This window comes from Hemiscyllium ocellatum, chromosome 30, assembly GCF_020745735.1.
Source record: "Hemiscyllium ocellatum isolate sHemOce1 chromosome 30, sHemOce1.pat.X.cur, whole genome shotgun sequence".
Lineage (NCBI taxonomy): Eukaryota > Metazoa > Chordata > Chondrichthyes > Orectolobiformes > Hemiscylliidae > Hemiscyllium > Hemiscyllium ocellatum.
The window spans coordinates 39,512,738-39,536,456 of record NC_083430.1 but is presented as its reverse complement, the minus strand read 5'-3'; the positions used below and the strand labels follow the sequence as shown (position 1 = coordinate 39,536,456).

Genomic DNA, 23,719 nt, shown 5'->3' with positions numbered 1-23,719 from the left:
TGTGTGTGCGCGTGTGTGTGGGTGAGGGAGAAAGGGAAAGTGTGTGTGCGCTTGGGAGAGAGAATGACAGAGTGTGTGTCCACATGTATGTGAGGGGGAGAGAGAGAGAGTGTGTGTGTGCGTGCTTGAGAAAGCATGTGCTTGAGTGTAATGGAGTTTATGCCTGTGAGAGTGTGTGCATGAGAGGGGGTATGTGAGTGCATTTATGTATGCTTGTGTGTGTGTGAGAGAGAGTGGAGAGTGTGGTGGGGTCACCTGCAGAGTGACATGAACCCAAGATCCCGGTTGAGGCCATCCCCATGGGTACTGAACGTGTACAATCATGGATTAATTGCAGAATGGAGAAAACTAAACAGAAAGTAGAAGTCAAAGGTAGATTGCAAAAGGTGGGAATTGATATTTCTCAGGGATCAACATTGTTGTTCACCATTCACAAATGATTTGTGCAAAGGAATCAGAAAGACAATTTAAAACTTTACAAATGATCTGGATATCATGAAGACAAAGAAGGGTTGCCCCAAATACAGCAGATATTAATAACTGGCAGAATGAGTGTATGGCAAAATACATCAATATGGAGACTTCTGAGGTGGTACGTTTGTAAGGAAATTCACATACTCCTTGGAATCAGTTGAAAAAGAGATCTGGGACAGAACAAATCATAAAAATAGCAATGGAACTTAATGAAACCATAAAAATAGCAAGCAATGCTGTAAGCTAATTTCAAGAGGGATGAAATTGAAAAGTGAGAAAGTTACTGTAAACTTGTTTAGGATCTTGTTTGACTACTCATGGTGGACTAAGCACATATCTCCATAGAAGGATCTAGAGAGAGCTGCAATAGAAGATGCAAAAACATTGATGGGAATGAATCTATGATTGAAAGGTTGTACTTGTCAGTAAATATTGGGATTGAACCTCTACCCACCAAAGAAAGACTGAATGGAAGGCTGACCTAGACATTTTTGGATTATGAAGTATATAGTAGGTTGGAAATAGAAATTTGCTGGTGAGAACCAGAACCAGGGATACTTACTAATACATTCGCAGGAGAAACTTTCTTGCTCAAGTGGAGGCCAGACTGTGGAACATATTACCAAGGTGAAGGCAAACCCTCTGGATACAGTTAAGAGGAGTCAGACAGAATTCCAACAAGGGAGTAATGGAAATGATAGAGAGGTACAAGTGGATTTGCCGAGATGGTGCCGTTACACCGAATGATCTGTTTTATTCCATAAATAGTGTAACACATTGTACAAACTACTCCCCCTTTTACCTTGGGTTTTTTTTATATATTGAATCGCGTTTCCTGTTTCATTTAGTCCTTCCTGGAGCAGCAAGTGACGTCAGGGTTTACCTGGCCCAGGTGAGGACCCACCGGGATTGGGAACGGGGTTCGGGATCGCGGCTACAGTCCGGGGCCAGTGCCGGACAGAGGCGGCGGGGGTGGTCCGAGCGAGACCCCGGTCCCGGCCCCAGCACCAGCACCAGCACCGTGTTATGGTAAGGAACCGGAACCCGAGGCCCCGCCACAAACTCTGGGAAGTTTTGTTTCTGGTTAAACTTTTCGCTCTCAGCTCGACGTTGAGCATCGACGCTGGATGTGTAACTGAGGGAGAAGGAAGGTCGAACAGAGAGGGAATGAAGATCATAAATAAGTACAAGACTAAGCCATTCGGCTCCTCCAGCCCCTGCTGTCCCCCTTCTCCTTCAATCGCGTGAACTAATTGCAGTCTGAGCACTTTCTCTGGCCCGTTTGCCTTCACTCCCTTGTAAGTCAGAATTCATCTCAACTTTGAATGTGCACAATCACTGCATTGTCTGGGAGACAGAATTCTGAGGCTAACGACCCTCTAAAAGAAATTCCTCCTTATTTTGTTCTTAAATGTGCGTTGTCTGAATTATAAACCGTAGCCCCCAATTTTAGATATTGGCTATCCCACCCCCCTGTTAAGCCCCATCAGAATGTTACAGGGTTCAATAAGATCTCCTCAAAGGTTTTCAAAGTTGCAGTGTGTTTTTGTCTAACCTTTCCTCATAAGCAAAAGACCTCATCCCATTCTCTAAATGTTCTCTAGGTGCAGTCTCACCACTGTCCTGCACAATTTTAGCCAGATTTCCCACTCTTATACTCCATCCTCCTTGTTGGAAAGGCCAACGTTCTGGTGAATCTGCACCGTGCTCCCTTCAATATCATTTCTAGTTATTTTTGACAGCTATGAGTTCACTTCCAGTGATTCTAGGCCCTCGAATCACACAATTTTTAGCCTGTCACTACTGAAAGTAACAGGGGCATTTCCGTTACCAATCATAGCAAGGATTTTATATCCAGCTCACCAAGGGAAGCTTTTTTCATATGCTGGTGCTCAAGAGAGATTTTGATGAGTTGGTGTGGACAAGTGAATTATATGTTCAAAGCTATTTTTGCCAGTTCGACAGAACCCATGTTGTTACTTTAGAGAGGGGAAGGTGGTGCGTATCCCAAGATCTGGGAATTTATTGATGATGTTTATCATTAGAGGCAGACAAAAACTCTGAATCCAGTTCTCCATCTAATTGACTCAATGTGTCCACTTGCACTTCCAATCAGTATTCTGAGGCGAGGTAGTGTCATTCTTAGTACAGCATATGAATAGCTCATTCATTTCACAGATCTATACTGAGCTTTATACTTCAAACAAGTCGTCTTCATCAAACTCTATCAGCCTATCATCAACTCCATTCTGTCTCATGTTTATCTAGGTTCCACTTGATTGCATCTGTGTAATTTATCTCAACTACTTCCTGTACAACTAAGTCCCACTTTCAAATCACTCAGTATAAAGAAGGTCTTTATGAATTCCCCAAATAATTAGCAATTGTTTACAGCCTAAAACATAAAATACTGGTAATATTATGTGGAGAGTGAAAAACAGATAACATTTGCAGCATGGTGGCTCAGCGGTTAGCACTGCTGCCTCACAATGCCAGGAACTCAGGTTCAATTCTAGCTTGGTGACTGTCTGTGTGGAGTTTGCACATTCTCCCTGTGTCTGCGTGGGTTTCCTCTGGGTGCTCCGGTTTCCTCCCACAATCCAAAGGTTTGTAGGTTAGGTGAATTGGCCATGCTAAATTGCCCATTGTGTTCAGGAATGTGTAGGTTAGGTGCATTAGTCAGGGGTAGAATACAGAGTAACAGGATAAGGGAATGGGTTTGGGTGGAATACTCTTCGGAGGATCGGTGTGGACTTGTTGGGCCGAAGGGCCTTTTTCCACACTGTAGGGATCCTCTGAAATTCTATTTTACTTAATGTCATCAGACTCTTTTTCATGAAGGATAGTCATGATCTGAAATATTGACTCTGTTTCTCTCTGCAGATGTTTCTTGATCTGCTGACTATTTTGAACTTTTTTTTTGTTTTTATTTCAGATGTCCAGCATCTGCAATAGTTTGCTTTTGGTATATTTATGACCTCTAAATCTGGTCACACTCACAATTGGAAACCACTTCTCTGCGTCTGCCTGCTTAAACCTTTTCATGGACTTCTATCAAGTTAACTCTTTTTTTTACAAAAAAAACGCGGGCTGTTCAATCTTTCTTTATAGTGTGACCTTTCAGATAGGATTATCATCCAAATGAATTTATTTTTGCACCTTTTCCAGTTTGGTAATGGCAGGGTCTATGACAGGACTGGATAACTGAACTGGGTGTCTGGGTGTCTGGGAAAGGGCCTAGACTTCAAGGGCCAGCTATCAATAATTGACTGACTGTGACATCTTAGAATCTTTCCACTTGCCTGTCCATCCATTTGAAATGCGAATACCTGTCATCTTAACACTTTCTGTTCTTTTACCACGCTTTGCTCTGGTATTCTTGTCTGGTTCCTGAAACAAGCCTGTCAGTTTAATATTCAGCTGTGTCATGATGTTTGAAATAATTTTCTAAAGACACCTGTTTACTTTGTTAAAGGTGTTACATAAATATAATTTATTGCTACAAGTGTTGGGCTAACTGAAATATTGTGGAATTTGATGAGAAAATTGTTCTAAGAGATGGACAGACATGCTCAGCTCCTGAACTTTCCTGCATGGTGTAAACATATTTAAATTGAATCACATCACCCCACAGCAGAGGGTAAGACAACTGAAACTTCGGCCTGTGTATTGTAATGGTCCCTGGTATTGGTGCTGCAGTGGATAGGAAGAGACTAGGAACTACACCTTGCAAGTTACTCATTGATTGTAAAGCTCTTTTCAAACTTAGGTTTGAAAAATGCTGTATAAATTGTACACGTTTTTCTCTCTCATGAAAGGGATTTTGAATTTAAAGTTTGTGAGAAAATTTGTAGCTCGGGTGCTCATTGTTGTGGTTCTGTTTGCCGAGCTGGGAATTTGTGTTGCAGACATTTCATCCCCTGTTTAGGTGACACCCTCTGTGCTTGGGAGCCTCCTGTGAAGCGCTTCTGTGATATTTCCTCCGGCATTTATAGTGGTTTGTCTCTGCCGCTTCCGGTTGTCAGTTCCAGCTGTCCGTTGCAGTGGTCAGCATATTGGGTCTAGGTTGATTTGCTTATTGATTGAATCTGTGGATTCGTGCCATGCCTCTAGGAATTCTCCGGCTGTTCTCTGTTTGGCTTATCCTATAATAGTAGTGTTGTCCCAGTAGTGGACAGCTGGAACTGACAACCGGAAGCGGCAGAGACAAACCACCATAATTGCCGAAGGAAATATCACAGAAGCGCTTCATAGGAGGCTCCCAAGCACTGAGGATGTCACCTAGACAGGGAACGAAACTTCTGCAACACAAATTCCCAGCTCGGCGAACAGAACCACAACAGAGATTTTGAAATCTGCAAATATTTTAAAAGAAGGCAAGTACCATGAATGGTGGAAGTCTGAAATAACAGGGGACAATGCTGGAAACACTCAGCAGGTCAGGCAGTATAGTGTATGGAGGGAGAAATATAGTAGTCTTTGAGTCAGTAGGTTCTGAGTTCAAGTATAACTCCATTGACTGAACTGCATAATCACTTTCAGTGTGGTATGGAGGGTGCACTACACTGTGTCAAAAGTTTGGCCTTTAAGGTGAGAAATGAACTGAAACTACAATAGCCCCCTCAACTGGATGTCATCTATCTCTGTGTCATTGGGAATGCTTTAGTTCTTGAGCAATTCAGGTGGGCCCACTTCCTCTTATTCCAATTTTTTAAAAAGTTTCAAGTATTTATTCAGTTTCCATTTGAAAGTTGTCATATGTTCTTCCCCTTGACAGGCAATGAATTCAAAATCCTAATTTTTTTCTTAAATTGCCTCTGATTCTGTAGCCAATCACTTTGAATCCATGCTCTCTGAATTTCCAATCCTTCAGTCTTTGGAAATAGTCTCTTATCTGCACTAGCTACATTTCTCATGATTTTAAAATACATCCATCAAATCTCCTCCCAGTTTGCTTTAATGTGAACAACCCCAGCGTCTCCACTCTATCCACTGAACTATAATTCCCTTTTCCCAGAGTCACTGTCATGTCTTTATCAAAGTGTGGAACCTAAAACTGGACACAGGAATCCTGTGTTGGTGCCAAACTACTGTTTTATGTTACAGTTTAACGTAACTCCTATGCTCGTATACTGTATGTCTCCACTTATAAAGCTAGTTTATAAGATTTGTATATAAACACTGCTATGTCTGCCCTTTCTTTAAAAAATGTGCAATTTGTCATGCATTGTCTCTTCAATTTTTTTTCTCCTAAAATGTGTCACACCTTCCCTCTGCAGTGAATTTCATCTAACGCCTGTTGTATCAGCCTGTCAGTTTATTATTGTCCTTACTATTTGCTACAATTCCACATTTTGCATCCTCTGCCAATTCAAAATTGAGCCCTGTATCCCAAAGTCTGAGAACTTCATATATATTTGATTGCAAAGATACTTAATCCCACTCTGCTAATCTCTGCCTTGCGCATAAGATCATGAATATACTCAGGAGTAGGCTATTTTGACCCTCAGGGCTACTTTGCCAGTCAATAAGATCTTGGCTGATCTGATGTTGCCTTAACTCCATTTTTCTGTGTGTCACTTGACTGACTTGTTCAATTCTTATTGCAATGCCTTGACCAATCAGTCAACCTGCCTAGTTTAAAATTTAAACAAAACCTGGCTGTTAACTGTCGATAAGCATTAATCATGCATTATCCATAGCAATGCCTCTACAAATCAGAGTCCACTTGCCAACCAATCAACACACTCCTCTTATGCAGTATAAATGTTGGATTTCTCCTTGAATTGTTATTCTTGCAAATTGTCCTGATGAGTGCAAGATGAAAAGCTTTCACAAAATGTATAGTTTATTAGCAATATTCAAGATCAGTATTATCAAACAACTATTTGTAAATTTATTACTTCTAAATCCTTGCACACCTGCACGCACGCACTGTACCCGAACCTGAGGTTCCGGCATCCCTTCTGAGGGTAACACCTTCTCAGCATCTACCCTGTTAAGTCCTCTCAGATTCTTTCATGTTTCAACAGGATCACCTCACATTCTTCTAAACTCCAAAAATAATTGACTAAACCTGCACAACCTTTCATCATAAGAAATCTCTTCATTCCAGGATTCAACTTAGTGAATCTTTCGATCTAAACTGCATCCAATGCGAGAATGTCTCTCCTTAAATTCAAACTTTTAGATCCAAAGCCAGGAAAAAAAATGTCTTGGGATATTCAAACCTTTTCCCCTGTCAACGAGCTCCTGGTCTGAGTCAAAGTCACAGATGGCATCCTATCTGACTCTGCCCCTCCTTATCTCCCTTTCCACTGTCCAGTTCAATGGCTTCACTTTTACCAGGTCTGATCATGGCCAGACTATTGTGTGTCCTTAGGCTTCTGTCAGTTATAACAGAAGCGCCCCCAAGTATCTATACTTGACCACAAATCTACATGCTATCCTCAGCAAACTCTTCTTTCACCGTCTGTCAATTTCCATATCCTAACTTAGGACAGTCTTATTCTTTCAGTATTCCTGTGCTTACTGACCTATAATGCCTATCATTTGACCAATGCCTTGAGTAAAATTATCAGCAATGCTTTCAATCCCTCCCTGGCCTCATTGGTCCCCGTCTTTGTAACCTCCTCCAACCATACACCTCTCAGATCTCTGCATTCCTCTAGTTTTGTCGGTTGTGCATCTCCCATTCCTCTTTGCTCCACCATTGCTGTCTTGGCCTTTTAACCTTTCTTCCCTCTTTAAAACCACTCCCAGCATCGTTCTTTGATATGGGGTCCTCGTTTTGTCTTTAAGGTACATGCAGGTTTTTTTTCACGTTGAAAGTGCTATTGAAATGTAAGTAGCTGTTGAGTGGGAAGCTGATTTGCTGCAATTTTCCTTTATGTTTTCAAATCTTTGTGTTATTAAAACAACAGTGAGTAACAGCCTTGATTGCCCCGGGCATGGATTAGAATTTTGAACAGTCTGCATATATATTAGTCATCAGAAACCGGTTTAGTAACAAATGCCCACAGGTGCAGAATCATACAATTATACAGTGCAGGAGGAAACCATTCAGTCCACAATGATGTCTGTGCCAGCTCTTTGAAAGATCTGTCCATTTTAGATACACACCTCTCTTTGTTTTCCCCATTACCCTGCAAATTAGTCATCTTTAACTTTACATCCAGTTGCCTCTTGAAATCTCCTGTGGATGTTACTTCCACTACCCTTAAGTCCAGATAACAACCCCAACCTCTGTGTGAAAACATTTCTCCTAATTTAGTCTCCTCAGTTATAGGTAGTTGTTGGGGGCTAAAGGGATTGAATGATGTAGGGGGCAAGTGGGAAGAGTGCACTGAATTGAATGATCAGCCATGAACATCTTGAATGGCGGAGAAGGCTTGAAGGGCTGAATGGCCTACTCGTGCTTCTGTTTTCTCAGTTTCTATGTTTCCTGTCCAGTACTTTTGCCAATTATTTTAAATCTGGTAATTCTGGTAACTGACTTGCCAAAGGGAAGTGTTCCCTTCTCCCCTCTGTCAAAACCACTTCATATTTTGAATTCCTCTATAGATTCCCCCTTCTCCTTCTCTGCTCTACAGGGAAGAACACTATTTTGTCCAATCTCCTTACATAAAGATCCTCTTCTCTGTACTTGGCTGGGGGCTTCCAGAACAAAGTGTCATAGTCTCAGGCTGTGCAGAGGCTATTTCAGACTGAAGTGAGGGATTATTCCTTTGCTTCAGAGAGTTGTAAATCTATGTAATTCCTGCCATCAAAGGCTGTGGAGGCAGAGTCTCTGACTTTAAAAACATTCTTTCATGGATGTGGACATCACTGACATCATTTTTTGCCCAGTTGCCCTTGAGAAGCTGTCTTCTTGAAGCAGAGTAGTCCACATGCTCTCGTAGACCCACAATGCTGTTAGGGAGGGAATTCCACAATCTCTTGACCCAGTTGTACGAAAGGAACAGCGATATATTTTCAAGTCTCTTCCTCTAGGTCTTGGAGGACAACATGCAGGTGGAGATGTTCCCATGTATCTGCTGCCCTTTCATTCTAGATGCAAGTGGTTGTGGGCTTGAAAGGTGCTGTCAACGCAACCCTGCTAAATTTCTGCAGTATGTTTTGCAAATGGTACACACTGCTGCTACTGAGAATTGGTGGTTGAGGAAGTGATTCTTGTGGATAAGGTGCTGTTCAAGCAGGCTGCCTTGTCCTGGATAATGTGAAGCCTCTTGAGTGACATTGAAGCTGCATTGATCCATGCAAGTGAGGAGTATTCCATCACACTGTTGCCTTATGCCTTTTAGTTGGCAGACAAGTTCTGGGGAGTCAGGCAGTGAGTTATTTACTGCAGTATTCCTAGCCTCTGACCTGCTCTTGTAGCCACTGTATTTATATGGCTAGTGAATACATGTGCTAAAGAAATAGATTCCTAGAGATTAAAGATGTTAGGGATAGAGAGAGAGAGAGGGAGAGAGATGAAATATGGTATTTAAATATACTGTCAGCCATGATCATGTTGAAAAGTAGAGTGGACCTAATAGACCTAATTGTCAACTGCTCCTATTTCCTATTTAGCTAAATTATGGTGTCTAGAATTGTAAAATACTCCAGCTAAGCTCTGACGTGTCATTTTAAGACCATAAGAAATAGGAGTGGAAGTAAGGTCATTCGGCCCATCGAGTCCATTCCGCCATTCAATCATGACTGACGGGTATTTCAATGCCACTTACCTGTACGTTCCCATATCCCTTAATTTAGCATGACTTGTTCATTTTTGACTTCAGTAATTACAAATCTTGTATGATTTTTAAACTGCCTTATAATTTTGCTGCCATCTTCAAACATCAGTGAAAGAACATAATGGTTTATCTGTGTATTTTACTGTTCAATGAGAGTGCACCTGGGATGCTGAGGATTGGAAGCTGTTAAACTGCTTCACAAATTGTTATGCTGTAGGAAACCAGTATAACACAGGGTAAGCAATGAGCAAAAACAGAAATTACTGAAGAAACTCAGCAAGTTTGGTAGCATCTGTGTAGAGAAAACCGTAACATTTCAAATCCAGTGAATCATCTCCAGAAACAGTTCTGAAGTAGAGTCACTGGACTCAAAACATTAATTATGCTTTCTCTCTGCAGATGTAGCCAGACCTGCTGAGTTTCTCCAGCAATTTTCTGTTTTTGCTTCAGATTTCCAGCACCTTTATTTTATTTCAATCAATGACCAAACCTGCCTCGGCAATCTCTGCTGGTCACCATCAACTACCCACATCCACTCAATCCCTCATCATCTGTTCCCTGTTGGGGATTTCCCTCTATTCCTTCAGACCCCTGTCAGGGACTTTGCTGTGCATCGAACAATCCCTCTGACTCTGCCCCATCACTCCTTCTCAATCTATTCCAGAACATGTGTCTGAAAGAAACCTGTTCATTCATTTGCAGTCAGTGCAGCGATAAAATCAGTTTTCCAGTCCCTGCAGAACCGGTTTGCTTTGAATCACTTGAATTGGCAGTGAGCAGGGTGTGGTTGATGTGTGGTCCACCTGAGCATTCTGCTTCATGTCAGGGGTGGTCTCAAAGTTTGGGACTTCTGCCACCATTCTGGATACTTTTTCAAAAACTTGTTCATAGATGTGGATGTAGCTAGCTCGAACAACATTAACTGCTCATTCTTAATTGCCATTGAGGAGATGGTGGTAAGTTTGGTGCCTTCTTAAACCACTGCAGCCAATGTAGTATAGTTAACCCACAGTGCTGTTAGAGAGGAAGTTCCAGGATTTTGACCCAGCCACAGTGAAGGGACAGCAATATGTTTCCAGTTCAGGATGGTGTGTGATTTGGAGAGGACCTTGCAGGCCATGGTGCTCCCATGCATCTGCTGCCCTTGTCCTTCTATCTGATTGAGGTCATAGGTTTGTTAGGTGCATCTGGCAATCGACACATAGTGTGTACAGTACTATGGTGAAAGGAATGAATTTTGAAGGAGGCAGATGAGGTTCCAAACAAGCAGGGGCTGATTTGTCCTGAATGGTGCCAAGCTTCTTGAGTGTTACTGGTTCTGCACTCATTCAGGAAAGAGGGCAGTATTCCATCACACTCCTGACTTGTAATTACAAAGGAATGAGTGCAGAGCTGGCTGGAGTGACTCAGAAAAGGTGTTTAGCAGCAAAAGCGGTCAATAGCAGATGTTTAAGACGTTGTTCATGTCTCACAGCAATGGCATAATTCAGTAAGGAAGAAGATTCCTAGGAATGAGATGAACCAATCCTTAGATTATGGATAAGTCCCAGAGGATTGGAAAACTATCAGTGTAATACCTTTTATTTGGAAATGGAAGGAGACAGAATGTAGGTAAATATAGGCCAGTTAGCTTAATGTCTGTTATTGGGAAAATAGTAGAGTCTATTATACAGAATGTAATAGCAAAGCATTTAAAAAGGCAAAATACAATCAAGCAGAGTTGACATGCCTTCATGAAGTGGAAATAACAAAATTATTAGAATTCTTTGAGGAGATAACAAGCAATATAGGTAAAGAAGAAGCAGTAGCTATAATGTATTTGGATTTGAAGGCACTTGATTAGGTATCGTACATTAGGCTACATAACAAGATAAGAGGGTCAGGTGAATTGGCCATGCTAAATTGCCCGTAGTGTTAGGTAAGGGGTAAATGTAGGGGTATGGGTGGGTTGCGCTTCGGCGGGTCGGTGTGGACTTGTTGGGCCGAAGGGTCTGTTTCCACACTGTAAGTAATCTAATCTAATCTAATCTAATCTAATTTATTTTCAGGGTGGTAATCTGTAATGTGTGTTGTGCTACAGGGATCAGAGCTGAGTCCACAATCATTTATAATATGTTAGTGATTTGGAAGAGGAAAGGGAATGCACTTTAGCCAAGTTTGTAAATGCCATAAAAACAGACAGGAGGACAAATGGTGAGGATGACAAGGGTCTGAAAGGGTTATAGCTAGGTTAAACAAGTGGGCAAACATTTGGCAAATGAAATGTAATGTGGGGAAATGTGAGATTATGCACTATGGCAGAAAGAATAGAATACTAACTATTATTTAAACTGCAGAAAGCTACAAAACAGAGGGATTTCAGAATCCTTCGGGAGTGTGTGAATCACCAAAAGCTAGCATCAGAGTTCAGTCGGTAATAAAGGAGGTAAATGACATGTTGCCATTTATTTCAAAAGGATTGGAATAAAAAGAAGGGAGGCATTACTAAAACTGTACAAGATGCTAGTCAGACCACAGCTGGAATGTGAACAGTTTTGGGCCCCTTATCGAAGGAAAGATATAGCATTGGAGGCAGTCAAAAGAATTTTCACTAGGCTGATGCCAGGTATAGAGGGACTGTTTCATGAGGAGAGGTTGAGCCTGTACTCTTTGGAATATAGAAAAATGAGAGAGAATCTTATTGACACGTACAAGATTCATGGGGGGCTTAATGGGGTAAAGTCATAGAGATGTATAACTTGGAAACAGACCCTTTGGTCCAACTTGTCCGTGCCGACCAGATATATTAAAATTAATCTAGTCCCATTTGCAGCATTTGGCCCATATCCTTCTAAACCCTTCCAATTCATGTACCCATCCAGATGCCTTTTAAATGGTGTAATTGTGTCAGCCTCCACCATCACCACCTCTGGCAGCTCATTTCAGAAACATACCACATGATAAAATAAACCCCTTTGGTCCTTTTTAAATCTTTCCCCTCTCATCTTAATCCTATGCAGTTTAGATTTGGACTTCCCTACCCTAGGCAAACAACCTTGACTATTCACTCTATCCAGATGCAGAAAAGAAAGGTTGTTCCACTTTGATGGAGAGTTTATGATGAGAGGATATAATCTCAGAATAAGGGTTTGCACATTTAAGAAAGAGATAAGTCAGAATGTTTTCTGAGGGTTGTGAACCTGTGAAATGCTTTACCACCAAGACCAGTCAAGGCTGGGTCACTAAGTATATTTGAGGCTGAGAGAGACAGATTTTTAATCAGTAAGGATATCAAGGTTATGGGGAAAAGGCAGAAAAGTGGAGTTAAGGTTTATCAGATCAACCATGATGTTATTGAATGGCAGAACAGAGTCAGTGGGCTGAATGGCCTGCTGTGAACCCATATTTTATGGTTTTGTGATCTTACGATTGATTTTTAATGTAGGTGAGGTTAGTTGGTATCAGTTTGTAACAGCATTAATGTTTGGGGTAGAGGTGTATCACTGTTTATAGAGTGTGAGTGTTGAAATGTTGTTGTGTGTCTTAACTTACACAAGCAGACAGTGAGGACTGCAGATGCTGGAAAGTGCTTTAACTTAGCAAAAGTCCCATTCACCCATGACCCCTGTGCTCACTGACACATTTTGGATCTTGGATAAGCAATCCCCAATTTTAAAATGTCCATCCAGATTAACAGATTTTTCTATGGCCTTGTTACAGAGTCATAAAGTCACACAGCATGGAAACAGACCCTTTGGTCCAACTCGTCCATGGCGAGCAGACATCCCTATCTGACCTGTCAAATGTACTGAGATACAGTGAAAAGTGTTGTTTTTTGTGCTATACAGACATACAAAGTATATCAAAGTAGCAGAACAAAGTGTAGAATACAATGTTACAGCTGTAGAGAAGGTGCAGAGAGAGAGAGAGATCAACATTAACATTTTAGAGGTCTGTTTAGAGGCGGGTTAGAAGCTGTGCTTGAATCTATTCATATGTGTATTCAAACGTTTATATCTTCCGCTGACGGAGGAGGATGGAAGAGAGTATAACCAGGGTGGGAGGGGTTTTTATTGTATTGATTGCTTTCCCTAGGCAGCGGGAAGTATAGCTGGAGTCAATGCATGGAAAGTTGGTTTTCATGATGGACTGGACTGTGTTCATGACTTTCTGTAGTTTTTTGAAATCCTGGAAAGAGCAGTTGTGATGCATACAGATTGGATGCTTTGTATGATGCATCCATAAAAATTGTAAGTATCTTTATGGACATGTCAAATTTCCATAACCTCCTGAGGAAGTAGAGACATTGTTGTGCTATCTGCACTATCGTGTTGACGTAGATGGACCATGGCAGATTCTTGGTGATAGACACTCTCAGGACCTTGACGCTCTCGATCGTTTTCACCTCCGAACCATTGATCAGATGGGGCCATGCCTTCCATTCTGTTTGAAGTCAATGACCAGCTGATGTTGTTGGAGAGATTGTTGTCCTTATGCCATGCCACTAAGCACTCAATCTCTTTTCACGTATTCTGTCTCGTCATTGTTTGAGATCCAGTCTACAGCAATGGTGTCATCAGCAAACTTGTAAATGGAGTTGGTGCAGAATTTGGCTGCACAGTCATGATCGTGTTAGGAATATAGGGGACAGAGGATGCAATCTTGTAGCGCATCAGTGTTGAGGATTATGGTGGAGGACGTGTTGTTGCCTATTCTTGCTTATTGTGGTCTATGGGTCAGGAAGTTGAGGATCCAGTTATAAAGGGGGGACCCAAAACCTAGGTCTTGGAGTTTAGAGATGAGTTTATTTGGAATTATGGTGTTGAAGGTGAAACTATAGTCAATAAGTAGGATCCTAACATAGCTATCCTTGTTATCCAAATATTGGAGGGATGAGAGTAGGGCGATGGTTTCTGCTGTGAACCTGTTATGCCAGTAGGCAGATTGCAAAGGGTCAAGGCAGTTTGATGGGTTATACTTGCTGTGAGTTGTGACTAACCTCTTGAAGCACTCCAAATAATGAAGGTCAGAGCCACCAGGCGGTAGTTGTTGAGGCGTGCTCCATGATCTTTCTTTGGCATCAGGATAATGGTGGTCTTCTTGAGGCAGATGGGGACTTCAGATTGTAATAAGGAGAGGTTAAACAATTACAACGTTCAAAAGGCAGCTAGATGGGTATATGATTAGGAAGGGTTTAGAGGGATATGGGACAAATGTTCGGAAATAGGACTAGGTCAGATTAGGATGCCAGGTTGGCACAGATGAGTTGGATCGAGGAACCTGTTTCCGTGCTGTATGATTCCATGACACACTATATCTGCGAATATTCCCACCAACTGGTTCACAGAGGATCTTAGCACATGGCCAGGGGACTCCATCCAGGCCAGTCGTTTTCCATGGGTTCACTCTCAATTAGGCTGATCTAACATCTGCCATGGTGACTGAGAGTACAGGTATATCCAAGGCTGTTGGGATAGGTGACATTGTTTCAATGACCTTCTGTTCAAAACAAATGTAGAATGCATTGAACTTGTTGGGTGGGGATGTACTGTTGCCCACTATTCTTTTTAAGTTTGCTTTGTAGCCTGTTATGTGGTTTAAGTCTTGCCACAAACAATGGGTGCCTATGTGGTTGGTCCGGGCCTCAAGCTTAGTTTGGTAACGCTTCTTAGCATTTCTGATGGCCTTACGAAGGTTGTACCTGAATTTTCAGTATAGGACAGGATTGCCCGACTTGTACGCCTCAGACCTAGACTTTAGTCCGGAGTGAATCTCCTGGTTCATCCGTGATTTTGAGCGGAGGTGCATTCATATTGTATTGCCCTCCACATTGGGGTGGCCTTCATGGCACAGCCTCCTGTATTTGGGAAGACAACTCTGCAAATTGGAATATTGCTTTGCTCTACACACACTTTGTTCTGCAATCATAATACCAATTCCAATCATTTCTCCACCACAATCTCACCATGACTTCTCTGACTTCAGTCACCTATACTGTTCTCATAGAGTTCAATGCAAGTGCACAAAAACTGCTTTTGATCTTTTGATTAGGCAGTTTACAACCTTCCGGCTTGAGTTTCACAACTTTAGAGAATAGCTTTGCTTCCATTTTCATGGCAACTGTTGTTAATGTTTCACTGTTGGCATGTACAGCTCAGCAGGACCCAACTTTGTTTCTCTTTACACTTGTTCCATGACTATCCCCTAATGCTTTATTGCACTATCAGCCCTTTGCCATTTAATCATTGTTGAGTTCCCCAGTCTTTCATAGGCCTCCCCCTTTGTTCTTTCATGACAACTTCTCCCAGCAATACTTAACGCCTTCCTCTGCCTTTTATCAATGTTAATTCCCTGTACAAAAATAGGCATGTCAGTCTAACATTATCTCTAGCCTATCAAATCACTACATGACCGGCCCATGCCAGTGTTTATTTTCCACAATAGCTTTCCACTCTACTTTGCCTCAATCTATCACCGTATCTCTTTATTCCTTTCTCCATCAAGTTTAGTCAATGTATGTATTTTGTTCTCCTTTGAGTTCTCTTTGTGCTGTTGAGTCCTACATTCTAATTGCAGGCTGAGTAAAGAGTTTTCTTATAATGATTAATAAATTCAAATAGAAAATTTATCATATATAATGTCTAATTTTGGTTTTGTCCACACGCGAAAACATTTTCTTAACATGTATTCTATAAAACCCTTTTGTTATCATAGAGACTTCTGTCATGCAGTCCCTTTGTCTTTTCGTTTCCAGAGAAAAGAGTCCCGGTGGGGTCCAGAATTGTGCACATTGTGCCAAATTGTGACTTGGGTCTCTGTACATATCCCTCTAGAAGTGAATCAGTGTATTGAATCCCATTTTATAGCTTTGTGATAATGTGCCACTACTTTTTAATGATTTGTGCATCTGAACTCCCAGAGTCTTTTGTTTGGATAATTGTTTAGCAAGGAGCATGTGGCTTTCTTAGACCTATTGAAATGTGACACCCTCAGGCTTAAAAATATTAAAGTTCATTTGCTGATAAAATTGCCATATTGCTAGTTTATTAATGTCTTCATTTATTTTGCTACAGTCCTCTATATCAATAGTATCCCAATTTGGTGTCTACTGTGAAATTTGAAATTTTTTAAAATTCCCAAATCATTGATGTTAGTAGTGAATAACAGTGGCCCCACTATCGATCCCTGTGAAATATCACTTCCTTTGTTTTGTCAGTCTGATTATCTATTTATAATCCGTATCCCTATTTTCTATTTTGTATCCAACCTGCTATCCATTCTACTACTAACCCCTTACTCCACATGTTTGACCTTGGTCATGAGTTTCCTATGCAGTAGGTTGTCAAAGTCCTTTTGGAAATCCAAAAATATTATATCCATCATATTACCTACATCTACCTTGTTATTTCAAAGAAATCAGTAAGACTGGTCTTCATAGAATCCCCTACAATGTGGAAGCAGGCCATTTGGCCCATCAAGTCCACACCAACCCTTCGCAGAGCATCCCACTCTGTACCCTGTCCCTGTAAACCTGCATTTCCCATGGTTAATCCAACTAGTCTGGACAACTTCTAACCTGCACATCTTCAGACTGTGGGAGGAAACCCATGCAGACATGGGGAGAATGTGCAAACTCCACACAGTCGCCCTAGGGTGGAATCGAACCTGGGGTCCCTGGCATTGTGGAGCAGCAGTGCCAACAACTGAGCCACCATGCCGCCCCTTCGCCTTGCATTCCATCCCTTTTGAAATCTGTGCTGACTACGCTTTGTATTTTTTTAACCTATTTTTGTAGCTGGTCAGTCAATTCAAACTGCTTTCTGAGGGTAGAAGTGATCTGAGTTGTTCCCACCCTATTCTTCCTGCCTGGGTTCTACATGTCACATTCAGGGAAGGGGATAAAACATCTTCAGATTGTATGCTGTGGTTCAGTGTGCTTGGAGGTTAATATAGTGCACTTTGAGCATTCCTGCAGCTGCTCCTCACCTCCCCTACTGCTGGAATCTCTTTGGCCCCAAGCTATTCTTGGGCCTCATAGATATTGAAGCCCAAGAATAGGGTGGAATTGAGGAACCACAAAGGCAAAAAAACCATAATGGGAGTTATGTACAGACCTCCTAACAGTGGTCAGGACCAGGGGCGCAACATATACCGGGAAATAGAGAAGACATGTCAGAAAGGCAAGGTCACGGTGATCATGGGAGACTTCAATATGCAGGTGGACTGAGTAAATAATGTTGCCAGTGGATCCAAAGAAAGGGAATTCATGGAATGCTTACAGGATGGCTTTTTGGAACATCTTGTCATGGAGCCCACAAGGGAACAGGCTATTCTGGACCTAGTGCTATGTAATGAACCATACTTTATAAAAGATCTTAAAATAAGGGAACACTTAGGAAGCAGCGATCATAATATGGTAGAGTTCAGTCTGCAGTTTGAAAGAAAGAAGGCAAAGTCGGATATAATGGTGTTACAGTTAAATAAAGGTAATTATGAGGGCATGAGAGAGGGACTGATGAAAATAGACTGGAAGCAGAACCTAGCGGGGAGGACAGTCGAACAAAAATGGCAGGAGTATGTGGGTCAAATTGAGGACACTGTACAGAGGTTCATCCCCAAGAAAAGAAAGATTATCCGGGGAGGGATTAGACAGCCATGGCTGACAAAGGAAGTCAGGAACTGTATTAAAGAAAAAGAGAGATCCTATAAAGTGGCCAAGAGCAATGGGAAATCAGAAGATTGGGAAGACTACAAAAACAAACAGAGGATAACAAAGAGACAAGTAAGGAAGGAGAGGATCAAATATGAAGGTAGGCTAGCCAGTAATATTAGAAATGATAGTAAAAGTTTCTTTCAATACATAAGAAACAAACGACAGGCAAAAGTAGACATTGGACCACTTCAAACTGATGCTGGAAGCCTATGATGGGAGATAAGGAAATAGCAGGAGAACTTAACAAGTACTTTGCGTCAGTCTTCACAGTGGAAGACATGAGTACTATCCCAACAATTAAAGGGAGTCAGGGGGCTGAGTTGAATATGGTTGCCATTACAAAAGAGAAAGTGCTAGAAAAGCTAAAAAGTCTTAAAATTGATAAATCTCCTGGCCCCGATGGGATATATCCTAAAGTTCTGAGAGAGGTGGCTGAGGAAATAGCGGAGGCATTGGTTGAGATCTTTCAAAAGTCACTGGAGTCAGGGAAAGTCCCAGATGATTGGAAGATCGCTGTTGTAACCCCCTTGTTCAAGAAAGGATCAAGACAAAAGATGGAAGATTATTGGCCAATTAGCCTAACCTCGATTGTTGGTAAAATTCTAGAATCCATCATTAAGGATGAGGTTTCTAAATTCTTGGAAGAGCAGAGTCGGATTAAAACAAGTCAACATGGATTTAGTAAGGGGAGGTCGTGTCTGACAAACCTGTTGGAATTCTTTGAAGAGGTGACAAGTAGGTTAGACCAAGGAAACCCAGTGGATGTGGTCTATCTAGACTTCCAAAAGACCTTTGATAAGGTGCCATACGGGAGGCTGCTCAGCAAGGTGAGGGCCCATGGTGTTCGAGGTGAGCTACTGGTATGGATTGAGGATTGGCTGTCTGACAGAAGGCAGAGAGTTGGGATAAAAGGTTCTTTTTCCGAATGGCAGCCAGTGACAAGCGGTGTACAGCAGGGCTCTGTGTTGGGGCCGCAGCTGTTCACATTATATATTAATGATCTGGATGAAGGGGCTGGGGGCATTCTAGCGAAGTTTGCAGATGATACGAAGTTAGGTGGACATGCAGGTAGTACTGAGGAAGTGGGGAAGCTGCAGAAGGATCTAGACAGTTTGGGAGAGTGGTTCAGGAAATGGCTGATGGAATTCAACGTGAGCAAATGCGAAGTCTTGTAGTTTGGAAAAAAGAATACAAGCATAGACTACTTTCTAAACAGTGAGAAAATTTGTAAAGCCAAAGTACAAAGAGATCTGGGAGTGCTAGTCGAGGATTCTCTAAAGGTAAACATGCAGGTTGAGTCCGTGATTAAGAAAGCGGATGCAATGTTGTCATTTATCTCAAGAAGGTTGAATATAAAAGCACCGTTGTGCTACTGAGACTTTATAAAACTCTGGTTAGGCCCCATTTGGAGTACTGTGTCCAGTTTTGGTCCCCACACCTCAGGAAGGACATACTGGCACTGGAGCGTGTCCAGCGGAGATTCACACGGATGATCCCTGGAATGGTAGGTCTAACATACGAGGAATGGCTGAGGATCCTGGGATTGTATTCATTGGAGTTTAGAAGATTAAGGGGAGATCTATTAGAAACTTACAAGATAATACGTGGCTTGGAAAGGGTGGACGCTAGGAAATTGTTTCCGCTAGGCGAGGAGACTAGGACCCATGGACACAGCCTTAGAATTAGAGGGAGTCAATTCAGAACAGAAATGCGGAGATATTTCTTCAGCCAGAGAGTGGTGGACCTGTGGAATTCATTGCCACAGAGTGCAGTGGAGGGCAGGACGCTAAATGTCTTCAAGGCAGAGATTGATAAATTCTTGATGTCACAAGGAATTAAGGGCTACGGGAGAATGCTGGTAAGTGGAGTTGAAATGCCCATCAGCCATAATTGAATGGCGGAGTGGACTCGATGGGCCGAATGGCCTTAGTTCCACTCCTATGTCTAATGGTCTTATATCCTTGGGTTCACCGTGTATGGTTTGTTGTCTCCTTTTGGTGGTAATGTGTTGGTCCAGTGGCTGCATGTGTTGTGTGACGTTTGTCCTCTCTATTCCACAGGTCCTTCAGTGTAAGTCATGCAAGGAACTGGGCGAAGAGCTGCTCCACAGCAGGCTGATAGGCCTGTGGCCAAACCCAGGCTTCTGACTTCTCCAGTTCGGCTGCCAGCCTCTGTGGACTCGCTGAGCCTGGAGGTTTATGAAGGCTCAACGCCAGAAAACAGACGAGCTGAGAGGAAGGAAAGCAAGTTGCTGGCTAAAAGTCACAGCCGGAAAGCAGATCCAAGAGATTCAAATGGGAATAACACGGAAAACATTGGGTTCATCCCGGGGTCAGTTGAAACCATAGAGGAGGCAAGTGTGTGTGAGTCATGTGGGTTGGGAACCTGTGTTACCTGGCAGATGGTTAAGGAGGTTTTCTGCTGTGTGGTGAGCTGTGGATACTATAAGGCTGACACGGGGGTTTACAATCCATGTACCAGGTCGACAGAACCACCGACACGTGCTAAAGACATTGACAGTAACACTTTGCGGTATATTGAAAACCCAACGCATGGGATTCCCCTGAACTCTGAACCCAGCTCCAAGAAGAAGACTAACCTTGCAGGCAACAGTTTTAATTATTATGATGTCAAGTTGGGAGGACAGCAGGTAATCTGGAAAATTCACAATAATACTCTGTCCACAGACTCATGCCACAAGGACACCCCCCTCAATTCTCAGCAATCAGAGAGTCCCAGCAGCATCTCACCAATCTCCCACAAACGAATTTCCGATGAGTTCCCCTCCTTTCTGGAGGAAGATTTGGAGAACAACGAGCTAAACGTGTCAATGTCGAGTGCAGAGCTGGACGAGTACATCAATAAGAAGCTGCTGGAGCTGTTCAGCATTCACCAGATCGACATGTTGGCTCAATGTACCTCTGACACTACATTCATCAGCAAAAGCAGTGAGATCACTGAGCTCATTGATAGCATCACCAAAGGCTACAAAATCAATGAGAAGGATGCGGAATGCCGGATAGTAACTGGGATCGTCCGGATCAGCACCCGGAAGCCCAAGAAAAGTAAGAAAAGGGGACCAGAAGAGCCAAGTGAGGAAAGACTGATCACTCCTACTCCTGTTGACCTCAGACCTCAAACCGAGACTATTTTGCCCAGCGAAGGTGAGGCAACTGTGCTGGAGTTGCACTGTGCAGGGGGAGAGGGATGCACTGGAGCTGCGTGGGGGGAGGGTACTGCACAGAAATTGCACCCAGACAGATGTACTGGAGGGGCCAGAAATACACTGGAGCTCCACTTGGGTGGGATAAGGTGCATGGGGCTGAGTTGGTTGTCCATCCGCCTGGAAGGCTGTATCTGTCTGCAGGTGGGCAGAGATGTGTTCTTGTTTGGCTGGAAGATGTTATGATTGCTGTGCTATGATTTCTGTTTTTTCTCTTTTGTTAAGAGCTTAACCTAGAGATTTCAGTGGTGGACTCACTTGATGAGAGAGCAAGACAAATTCAGCGGCTGTGTTCACCAGGTAATTTGCAAATTACTTTCTACCCTTTTCTCTCTGTCTCAGACTAAGACCTTCATCTCCCTCTCTCACTGTCCACACCTCTATCTTCCTCTCTTTCTTTCTCTGACTCGGTCTGACTTTGCCCCATTTCATTGTCTTTTTCACTCTGTCCTCTGCGACCTTGCCTTGTATTTTATCCCTCTCTCTCTGACCCCCTGACCTTGCCCCATCTTCTCCCCCTCTCTCTCGTCCTGTCTTCTCCCCTTACACTCTCTCTGACCTCACCCCATCTTCTCTCTCCACCCCCCTCTGACCTCGCCCCCCCCATCTTCTTTCTATTTGCCTTACCCCACCACCTTGTACCCTTCTTGCTGTTTGTCCCACACCCAATTTCCCAGTTTCTGTGGCTTTCATTCCCTCATCTCTCTGCAGTCTGTATACTGATCATTATCCTATTGATGTCCTGAGCTGTCATTTCAGATTCGATGTGACCATTCCCCACCCCAGTGCTTTTTGTTCCAACACTGAACGCACACCAAACTCCAGACCAGAATGCAGATTCCCACTGAGGAACCAACACTCACTGTTCCCTCTCTGTCTTTCTCTCCAGATTTGCGTAAAGATGATTCTCTTCAAGATACAGAGACGGATTCATCAGGAGCCCCATTGCTCAAAGTGTATATCTAAGGTTGGAGTTGGGACCTTCCACATTGGAAGTTGGGTGCGTAGGGCACTGAGTGGCCAGACACTCTTGAGACCAGTGGAAAGTGTGGAATTGACTTGGCTCTTGTTCACTGTGAAGCTGATTTCCCCTGCTCCCTACAAGGGATGTGCTCTGGTTTGGAGTCCAGTGCCCAATACTTGATTGTGATGATGATAACCTGGAGGAGGCCATTCTTCCTCTTGCTTGCACCTAGCCCTCCACTTCCTGCCCCCTGCAGATGAAGAGTCCAGGCTCAGTGCCAAAGGTCAGCAAGCAGGAGAGAGGCAAAAAGGGGGAGGTGCAGGTGGATGGGGAGAATGCGGGGTAAATAATAACTCACTGGGTGCCAGCGAAATCCGAACTAGTGTAAATAAGGAACTGGTCAGGGGGTTATGTTCATGCTGGGGGAGATAGATGGTGTACAGGGGTGGCGGTTGTACAGTTACTTTGCATATTTTGTACATTGTTTTGTATGACTGGATAATACAGTGAGTCATGGTGAGAAATATTGATTTTAATAAGTTGCTTTTTATATTAAAGCAACAATTGGAATCTTGTCTGCAATTTGAAAAATGCCTCAATCCCGGATTCTGTCCTTTTTTGATTCTGCATCCAGTCTCCACTCAGGACAGGTTTTATGTAATGTAACTTGATGCAGGACTTCACTGGCCAAGTCTTCCTGTACAGTCTAACCTTGGGCCTTCAGCAAATATTGGGTGTGAACAGCTCCAATGAGGCCATCATCTTTGATGCTGTACTGAGTGAGGACCCAGACTGGCCAGAGTTAGAAACTCACTGAACCCCACAGATTGCAGAAAGGATCCAGGTTCCATCTCACACCTGAGATGAAGCATTTAATCCCACGTTGGGAGGGACAACACTGGCTTCAAGTCGCTTCCCTGTTATCCAACCTGTTGCCTTCTAAAATATGATTGAGGGAAGGATTAGGTTCTGCTGTGGTGTCCAATATAGTCCACTATCCTCGCTGTGTAGACTTAACATGAGCTGACCACTAGGATGAAACACTGGAGGATGATTGGTAAGGTTCAGTTTTGCAGGTAGCTGTGAGCAGGAACTGAGAGTGTGGAGATGGGATAGAGGAGCCCTGTGGCTCAGAGTGTATTTCTGAAACTGAGAATCCTGTGCTGCCTGTCTCGGCAAACAGGTGGCGCTGTAAACCCATAGTGAGCCACTATGTTCCATCAGAGCCCTACCTGCTGGTACATTAACAAATTGCAGTCCTTCCATTTTGTGTGTTAACCCATTGAAGTCCCTTTCCTCAGGATATTAACCTAATAAAGCCTTTTACTGTATTAACCTATCTGTGCTATAAACTCTGTGGGACACTTTTTTTTTACAAATGTCTGCTTTCACCATCTGTTCATTCTATCAATATCTGTAAGTTTTTAAATCCATTTGTAATTTTTAAGTCTTTTATCTGATGGTTTACATGAAGTGTTGCATGTGTATTGTGGTTGGGTTTGTGACTTCAACGGAAAGCCTCGCGATAAGCTGGACTCAGTTCCAGTGAATGTAGCAGAAACCAGTCTGGATAGTTGACAGACAGTGTGACAAGGTCAGCAGTTTGGAAAAGTAAAAGGGAAGCTTGA

The 23,719-nt window shown here is 42.7% G+C and overlaps 1 protein-coding gene across 2 annotated transcripts; it reads left to right on the top strand.

Annotated features, from left to right (window-relative positions):
* The first annotated feature begins 1,336 nt into the window (after positions 1–1,336).
* LOC132829887 (keratinocyte differentiation factor 1-like) lies at positions 1,337–23,426 on the top strand. 2 transcript variants are annotated; one of them, XM_060847294.1, is made up of 4 exons: positions 1,337–1,503; positions 19,965–21,068; positions 21,353–21,427; positions 22,017–23,426. In XM_060847294.1, the coding sequence occupies exons 2-4, from the start codon at positions 19,982–19,984 to the stop codon at positions 22,091–22,093; spliced, it is 1,239 nt and encodes a 412-aa protein (XP_060703277.1). In that variant the 5' UTR covers positions 1,337–1,503; positions 19,965–19,981; the 3' UTR covers positions 22,094–23,426. The 2 variants fall into 2 exon arrangements, with proteins under 2 accessions (XP_060703277.1, XP_060703278.1); XM_060847295.1 differs by lacking the exon at positions 1,337–1,503 and adding an exon at positions 1,527–1,772.
* The last annotated feature ends 293 nt before the right edge of the window (positions 23,427–23,719 follow it).

Coding starts and splice junctions, on each gene's coding strand:
- LOC132829887 (XM_060847294.1), top strand. CDS start 19,982: ATGCAAGGAACTGGGCGAAGAGCTGCTCCACAGCAGGCTGATAGGCCT. Junction 21,069..21,352: donor GACTATTTTGCCCAGCGAAG/GTGAGGCAACTG, acceptor TCTTTTGTTAAG/AGCTTAACCTAGAGATTTCA. Junction 21,428..22,016: donor TCAGCGGCTGTGTTCACCAG/GTAATTTGCAAA, acceptor CTTTCTCTCCAG/ATTTGCGTAAAGATGATTCT.